This window comes from Brassica rapa, chromosome A03, assembly GCF_000309985.2.
Source record: "Brassica rapa cultivar Chiifu-401-42 chromosome A03, CAAS_Brap_v3.01, whole genome shotgun sequence".
Lineage (NCBI taxonomy): Eukaryota > Viridiplantae > Streptophyta > Magnoliopsida > Brassicales > Brassicaceae > Brassica > Brassica rapa.
The window spans coordinates 29,046,581-29,055,513 of record NC_024797.2 but is presented as its reverse complement, the minus strand read 5'-3'; the positions used below and the strand labels follow the sequence as shown (position 1 = coordinate 29,055,513).

General features: G+C 35.2%; 1 protein-coding gene across 1 annotated transcript; it reads right to left on the bottom strand.

The window, feature by feature from the left end:
* Nucleotides 1-942: 942 nt before the first annotated feature.
* On the bottom strand, nt 943-4,632 carry LOC103861942 (NADPH--cytochrome P450 reductase 2). Its single transcript, XM_033286699.1, has 16 exons — nt 4,170-4,632; nt 4,035-4,094; nt 3,882-3,958; nt 3,743-3,800; nt 3,575-3,658; nt 3,446-3,482; nt 3,294-3,363; nt 2,928-3,206; nt 2,635-2,857; nt 2,464-2,547; nt 2,228-2,379; nt 2,042-2,138; nt 1,735-1,962; nt 1,535-1,657; nt 1,351-1,464; nt 943-1,267 (listed from the first exon to the last, which is right to left on the bottom strand). Exons 1-16 carry the CDS (start codon nt 4,521-4,523, stop codon nt 1,187-1,189), a joined length of 2,121 nt encoding a protein of 706 aa, XP_033142590.1. The 5' UTR covers nt 4,524-4,632; the 3' UTR covers nt 943-1,186.
* Nucleotides 4,633-8,933: the final 4,301 nt, after the last annotated feature.

Sequence of the window (8,933 nt, the reverse complement as noted above, 5' to 3'; positions counted from 1 at the left end):
TATTTCGTATAGTAATATACAAAATATATGGATATTTCGTATATTACTAAAGATAATATATCACATTATAATGAATGTTTAGACTCTAATAAAATCAATTGTAAAGAACAAGAAGAAATAAAATAATGGTTGAAAAGATTATTCTTGGGACTAAGATAAGTTTGGAGAAGTAAGAGGTATTGCCGACGATCAAAACATCATTAATGTTGGTGAATAAAATCAAAAAGAAAGAAAATGGTGGTACTAGCTACCATGTCAATGAACACCGATGATCGGTTCCTATAAACTTAACGTGGCATATTTTCGTTTATGCATTTCATAACCCCTTATTTATTACTACACTTTAATAGTTTTGCGAAGATTAGTAATTTCTGTAGCCCGACTTAATAATAATAAGACTAATTTATGAGGTGGGGAGAAACACACAACAAGAAGAGAAGAAAAAAGTAGTTGAAAGAGGAAGAGAAACATCATGTTTGTTTATTGTTGGAAAGTGGATCCTCCACCAACTTAATTTCGCACGTATCAATGTTAACCCACGTCACGTGCTATTATATCTTCAACTACATGCTCCCAGCTCACCTACCATACCATTCCATTCCATTCATCTCAACTACCAAAAAGCACTTCCGAACCAGCTAGAAGGTTTCAAGTGGCATGTCTTGACGATGACAACAATAACCTTTTTTGAAAAAAAAATCAGTGTGCTATATGCATGTGTTAGTAGTATAGGCACATGTATTTTCAAGAATATATCATGCAAATAGCAGATCATGTAAGTTCTCATACATGTGTGGTGTGCCACCTGCGCTATATATATATATTATGCCAAATTGATTTCAAACTAGCTTATTGAGCAATCTATAAGAACATAGAGATTGTATTTGTCCCAAAATGTTGCTGCTACATAAATAAATATTCATACCAAAGGATCGCATCAAATCTTATGCAATTTTTTTCATTATTTTATCTGGTGGCTATATAACAAAGAGTTCAAAAAATAAAATCATCAAAAGTAAATGAAAACAAATATAAAAACTAAATTACGAATTGGAAAAAGGAGGTTCATTCATTTCCTCTAAGGATCACAAACTTCATGATCATCATAATGTGGCATTTCTGTGCCGTATACATATAATTATAATAAAGTACACAGTGAGTGTGTGTGGGGGCTTCAACAGCTTCGTTACCATACATCTCTTAGATACCTTCCACTCATTTGCAGATTCTTCACAAAGCTCTCTGCTTTCGTCGAATCCATTGATCCCTGAAAAACAAAGACAAGACATAATCAATAAACACTCTGTTTGTGATGTGATGAGAACTCATGTTTTTGGGTCTCAAACGAACCTGTTCTTGAGCTATTGTGTGGAGAGATCTGTGAACGTCTCTTGCCATGCCTTTGGCGTCACCACAAACATATACATAAGCGCCTTCAGAGATCATGTTCCATATATCAGAAGCCTGCATTGCAAATAATTGTCAGCCCAAGAATCTGAGAAACTATGCAAAGATCTGGTTATTAGACTCATACCTTGTCCATCATCTTGTGCTGTACATACTCTTTGGTTGGTCCTTCACGAGAGAAGGCCACGCTTAGCTCTGAGAGTGCACCACTCTCTAGAAACCTCTGGAGCTCTTCCTCGTAGATGAAGTCCTGCAAATACAAGAGGAGTTAGAGAAACTGAACTAACAGATGAGTTTGATAAGAGTTTTTGAGAATGGTTTTGTTACCATTCTGCGGTTTCTGCATCCAAAGAACAAAACTGATGGTCCAAGTTCAACACCAGATTCTACCAACGCAAGCCTTTCCTGAAGGAAACCTCTGAAAGGAGCCAATCCTGTCCCTGGACCGATCATTATAATCGGTACTTTAGAATCAGAAGGAAGCTTGAAGTTGGATTGCCTAACGAATATCGGTGCTGAGCAACAGTTTTCACTCTTCTCGTAAGGCACAGCACTCTGTCATTACAACGCAAAAGCAAAATTTTAGATTAAAATAATAAAAAATAGCAAAAAGATTACAATGAGATATGTTTACCTTCATCCAAGTCGAACACACTCCCTTGTGTATCCTTCCTGTTGGCATCTTCTCGTAGACCAGTGCACATGTGACATGGATTCTAGTTTCAGCAATCCTATGCAAGTAAACAAAGACAATGGGGTCAATACACTAAGCGAGGAAGATGAAGACAAGGGACCAAGTCAATGAGAGAGAAGAACTCACTTGGGAGATGATGATATTGAGTAGAACCTAGGCTGCAACCTAGGAGCGACAGCAGCAAAGAAGACACCAAGTGGCGGCTTGGCTGAAGGAAACTCTGCCATCACCTCGAGTAGACTTCTTTGACTCTCTACTACCCACTTTGAATACTCATCCTGGTGTTGAAAGGATTACAATAAATATACTTGTCAGAGAAAACTCAACAAATGGAAAATCAAGAATAGCAGCGTCGCACAAACCTTTCCAGCGGGTGAAGCAAGGTGTTTCAATCGCTCTGCTTCGGTAGGATCAGATGCATGAGCAGCCAAAGCAAGTAAAGCAGACTGCAACAAAACAAAAAAAACAATTGAGCTCGAACCTCTGTGAAGACAAACGAAACTGACAAAATCAAGATGTGAATTCAAACCAACCTTCTTAGGAGAACTCAATAGACAAGCATATCTTGTAAGCGCTGTTCTCAAGCTGCAAGGTGGGAATGTAGGAGGAAGCGAGCTGCTGATTGGTGTTCCATCTTCTTTATCAGAGTGAAGGGAGAAGTAAGTGTCAGGTGACATATCCAGCAACCTAAGCGCTTCCTCTACGGTTTCATTTAGATTATCACTCAGTACACCAACATGATCTCCAGTTTCGTACCTGATAACACACATTCATGTTATTATTTCAAGTATGTTTCCTCTGATTATGTACAAACAGTAAAACTCACGTTAGTCCACTTCCGGCAATATCGAACTCAAGATGTGTGCAGGAACGGTCAGACTCCGGAGTATGAAGCTCCTTTCTCACAGCAACATTTGCCCTGTAAGGATGCTGAGCATCAAACACAGCATGACCATTCCCATTGGCCAAGTTTTTCTCATTCAACGCGTCTTCGGATTTGTGGATAGAAACTCTGTATTCTAACACAGCTGCAGTGTATGGTGTAACAGCTGTGTCACCTTCTTCCCTCAGTATTGTATCTAACTCTGGCCACAATGCTTCTCTCCTGCAAAGAGATAGCAAAATTGAGCTCAGAAAACAAAAAACAGATATGTCCAAAGCAGTTAAAAGAGAGTACAGATGAAGTAAATACCAAGCGGTAAAGTCATCTTCAATACACTGGTCATCATCTCCAAGACCAACATGTACAAGACGATGTGCACCTGTACAAACCAAGTCATCATGTTAGAAAACTAGAATACAAACAAATCAAGAGGAATGATGAAATAAAAGAAACAAACAAACCTTGTTCTACAAGGATGTCATCTACAACTTTGGCAACCTGCGACACAGATTTCACAAAACAATTGGAATATTAGCCAAGGAAACTGGAGTAAGCGTGAAACAAAAATAAAAAGATTCCATTTTGAAAACCTTATTAAAATGTTCATATTGTCTGTTTCCTAATCCAAACACTCCGTACTTCAAGTTCGTAAGCCACTCTCCTCTGTCATCTCCCTGTAACACACATGTCTAAAACTTCAGAAACAAGTACAAACATAAACTAAACAAAACCACGCAAAGCAAAATAAAAAGACTAACCTCGGTGAACCATTTGTAGAATCTCGCTGCATTGTCCGTAGGCTCGCCGTCTCCATATCTACACACCAAAAAACAAGATCAGCCACAAGAATGAGAGAACAAAACAACTTCAACCAGAGACACTAAAGAAAAAACTAACGTGGCTAAGAAGAAGAAAGCAACATCCTCCTTCTTCAACTTCTCCTCATACTCATCATCATCAGCCGCGTAATCATCCTGTTCAAAAAAAAAATCTAAATCAGAATCTAAAAAAAACAAAAAAAACATCAAACTTTTTTTTAAAAAAAGGTACCAAATCAACGATCTTGAATCTGGTCTTCTCGTATCTGGCTCTAGCTTCTTCTCCTAAAGCCTACAAAACTCAAAGTCGTTAACTTTAACTTCATCGTCATCAATCTTTGGATCAGAGCAACTAATCCACACACACCTTAGCGAACCCTTCAGCAGTTCCGGTCTGTGTACCGAAAAAGATCGTGACTTTCTTCCTCCCATCGTCGACCTCGTCCTCACTTGGCGGCTTGATCACCAGCGGCTTAAGCGTCTCGACGCGTTTGGGGGAGCCGCCGGATCTCCGCCAGAGGAGCATGACGATGCAGCCGATGAGGACAGCAATGGAGGTGGAGATAATCATGGCGAATTGGCGATTCTCGATTAGCATGGAGCTCAATTCGGCGGCGACGGACTCGTAGGCGGAGGCGTTGGCCGGGTCGGAGACCACGACGGGCTCTCCTTTGATGATGGCGGACATGAGATCGAATGGAGAATAAGAAGAGGACGACATGGTGAAGATCTCTCTCTCTCTCTGTGTAAATGGGAGGTTTTTGGTTAGGTGTGGTGTAGGTGAGAGAGAGAGAGACTCTTATGAGAGAGAAAGTACAATGAGGAAGAAGAAGAGGAGAGATTTTATAAATACAATTATTAAATAATTGTTTTTAATTGTCGTGATGGTGAAAGAAATTATTAGAGGCGCTCACCAAACCAGACCGGTCAAATTGACCTACCGCGTTTTGATTTTAACCATGGTTTGATTTACGTTTTGTCTCTCCGTGTTTTGTTACCAACCTACTACCCATTACGCATGCTTTTGACATTTTTTTTAATTTATGTACTAGTTTTAATTTAATAGTATAAAATATAAACGAGAACACTATATATATAACAAAAAAAAGGTTTATTGTTGGTCGCAAATTATCAAGTTGAGGAATATACACTTTTTTATGTATGCTCTCTCAACTCTCAAGCTGTTGGTAGGTCAAATATCTCGACCACTATGGCCTGGAGGCTTGGACTCATGGAAATCTTTGAGCCGGTCAAGTTGTTGGTAGGTCAAATGTGCCAGGAACTTTGAATCTTTTGTTTTTTTTAGTGTTGTAGTATAATATTGTATACCAGATACTATAGAGTAATGCATCATACGAAAAGACAAGGAAACAATATTATTTAAAGATTTATAACGAAGTCTAGTAAGAAGGTTCATAGCGCAGACATGTTGTAAGATATATGGTCAACCACCACATGTCAGAGTTGTTAACTGATTACCCCCAACTATTTGGTCGATGCTATTTAAGTTTACAGTCATTTTAAAAACCGTAAGATGATCAAAAATATATACATTAGTTGGTAAATAGTCTTGTGACGTTTTTCTTTTTGATAATCGAATATGAAGTTATGATGAAATCCAAATTAATGTTTGCAACATGCCCTAGCAGCTGCTAGAACCAACCTTTTTTTTTTTGTACATAGACCCACCCAAACATGATAATTCGCCACTCAATTATCATCGCTTTGTTCCAAACGATGTCAATATCGTGATTGTGCCAAGATGACTGATTACATCTCCACATAGATTCACCACTAAGAAGAAAGAAAACAAGGCCAATGAAATATTACAGCACACGTGTTCATTCTTTCTTTGTTTCTCATTTCACATTTCTAACAAAACCGATTGATCAATAAGTGTGAACAAGATTATCATACTACATATCATTGTATCAAAGAACAAAATAACGACATATTTTGTTGTAATCGTCTGATCGGGCAAACCAAATTTTATGATTTTGGTAGTAACGTCTCATCCCAAAACACATGATAAACATGCTTTAACCAAATTTTCCTTTACGAAAACACATTAAAAATCAAAAGTTCTTAATTTCTTAATCTATAAATACAAATTCAAATAATATAATAATAATATTATTATTATTATTATTATTATTATTATTATTATTATTATTATTATTATTATTATTACAGTTTTTCTTGTCAACAAACATTTTTGCTATTTTAAAAAAGTTGTTTATAAACAAAATTTGTTGGAGTTATGATAAGCCCAAAATGGAAAGTTAGATTAGAGGCAATAAAAAGCCCACGTAGGGTGAAACTTATGGGAAAATAGGTTTCCAATTTTTCATTGGTGGATGAGTAACAGTTAACTGTGAATCATATGAATCCAACACTTCCACGTGTACAAAGCTTAGCCAGTTGGCTCATCCATCTCACTTTTCAGCCACCACTTTTTTTTTATAATTCCTACCGGAACTCGAAAAGAATGCATTTAATGCTATATAGTAAACTAGTCCAAAAGCTTATCATACTGTCTGATTCGAGTTTAGAATACTTTCCGACTAATTCTAAGGGTGGACCGATCATCGGTTTCGGCCCACCATATAAACTATTTGGAGCGAAATCCACATTCAGACTGGCCGAATATTGATAATTTGAACCCAAAACTGATGATAATACGCACCAAGTCCCAAAAGATTTTCACTACCACTTTGTTAGCCACCACATTTATAATAAAGGTTTATATATTAATACTTTTCAGCCACCACATTTATAATAAAGGTTTATAAATATTTTGTCCAGAAACGATCTCCAAAATTACTAGTTTGTTATACTTTTATTGAAAATGCTATTTTCTAATGGGCTATACATTACATAACCATACAGTTTAAAGACTTGTGTGCTAACTTGGGCATGCTTTTTTGAGCTTTTGAGGTGAGGCAAATACTTGATTGAACATTAGAAAAAGAGTCTCAAACAGCAATGGTTTTCCGAAGATTGTGCAAGTTCTAGGAATAACAAGATCAGCTCATTGGGCTAGTTGGGCCTTAATTGTTTTTTAAACGTAGGCCTAGATTTCGTAGGTTCGCAAGGCCTCACATAATCACGTGAAAGTTTTTGTTTTTGTTTCTATTTATGGTTAAACGAGGGTAAGTATCAATTTACACTTCAAATCGATTGATTTTATTGTCTCAATAAAAAAATAATAAGAGAACTCAAACTGTAATGTTCAATTCAACTGGGTTCCAAGACAAGATAACAAAGCAGCAGATACTCTAGCAAAAAAAATTAAACTCCAAAGTCCAAACTTTGCTATTTGTATCGTCCTCATTGTCTTGTATACAACCTCAATTAGAATAACATTTCTTCTCCATATTAATATAAGATATGAAGCTACGTTTTAAGAAATTAAAATGGATTAGGAACGAAAGAGATGATCATCTGACCTTTCCGCACATAGATAATCTTCTTTGCGACCATCTTTTTCTGTAACTTTGTGTAACTGTGTGTTATGTGTCCATAACATAAGTGGATCTGTTGCCGAGAAAGCAATAAACTAAAGATCACTAAGAATTCACGACAGTTTGCTATAGAAATCTGACTTTCTTTAATTTAATTTATTACTAGTGGTATTCCGGCGCTACGCGCCGGGTTTATATGTTTTATTCTCTAATAATTTTAAAATTGTTTTTTGTGATCCATTTTGTGATCCATTTGGTGATAGTACTATAAGTGGTTCTCATTGATCGATTAAAAAAGAATAAATAGCTGATAGTTGCACCGAATTAAATGTTAATTGAACTTAAAACATAAAGTAAGATTGTTATTCAAAAAGGAAAACATGTAATGCATGTGTTTGTGTTTTGATTATCTAATTGGAAGGATGATAACAAATTTGTTCAACCATATTCGCATGCTTCGTCAATTTCATGGATGACACATTCAGTTAAGGACTTCATTATAGACGTATTGTTTACATACTTTGTTTTCAAATCGATTTTGAATCCAGAAAGTGAATTCTTAATCAATACCTTTTCCCTCTTCGAAATTGCACATGCACAGTATTAATATACCATAGAGATATGTAATGTTGTCATAATTTCCATCTACAGATTAGCGAAGATGGTTGAGTCATTTGATAGATTTGTGGCGCTAAAAGTATTGATTTAACCCCTCGATGTAGTGAGACGCTGGATTGTTAGTAAGTATTGATTTAACCTCTCGATGTAGTGACATCTGTACGGAATGTCATTATATTTTTTTGCAAATTATTTTTATTTGTTTGGGTCGGTCTTGTGTGTTTGTATTGGTGGTTGTGTGTGGTGAGATATAATTCACTGTAAAAAATTGTGGTTAAGATACATCAAAAACTATAAATTTATAATGTTGGGACTATGAGATTTTACTAATTTATAGAGTTATTAATTTATAAAAATTACACTTTTAAATTTTTCTATCTTATTCAATTTTTTAGAATTTTGCATCTTAAATATATATATTTTTAAAAATAAGAAAGTGTTTTATTTTTTGTATATACATTAATTAAAATTTTGAAATTCAACATTCATATTGTTTTTATTATATTATTTGGTGCATTTAAAATATGTTTCAGAGATTTTTAAAGTGGTTTTAGATATAGTTTTACTAAATCTCATTAAAATACATTAAGTGTTAATTTAATATAATAGTTTATTTCATATAAAAAATATATACAAATAATTATTAATTTATAATTTTAATGCGACTATATATTTACATAGAATTGTTTTAAAAAATATGATCTTATTATTTTATCGATTTGTGTCATAGGACGAAAAAAATTATTAATTTATTGTATATTCATTTATCGAATATTAATTTATACAGTTTCTACCGTATGTTATTTTCTGTGCAACTCAATGCTGTAATAAGGTGAGTTTTAGTAAATGATCGGTTGTACAACGTATGAATGTCCTGAGGGGCTTTGATTACTAACGGCAAGGATGGATAACTTTTGGGTTTCTTTTAACATTGATGTGACCATGCATGCACTGTAATTAAAGGTACACATATGAACATCAACAAACAGTGTATTCTTGTGCCAGAAGGAAGTTGTTCTACACGAAAAAAAGTTTTCACAGAAAGTGTG

Bases quoted from the DNA above. Each gene is read 5' to 3' on its own strand.
- LOC103861942 (XM_033286699.1), bottom strand. From the start codon at position 4,523: ATGTCGTCCTCTTCTTATTCTCCATTCGATCTCATGTCCGCCATCATC. The intron at 3,364-3,445 runs GTTTGTTTGTTT...TGGTTTGTACAG, and splicing joins TGACATCCTTGTAGAACAAG to GTGCACATCGTCTTGTACAT. The intron at 2,139-2,227 runs GTGAGTTCTTCT...TTACTTGCATAG, and splicing joins TCAATATCATCATCTCCCAA to GATTGCTGAAACTAGAATCC.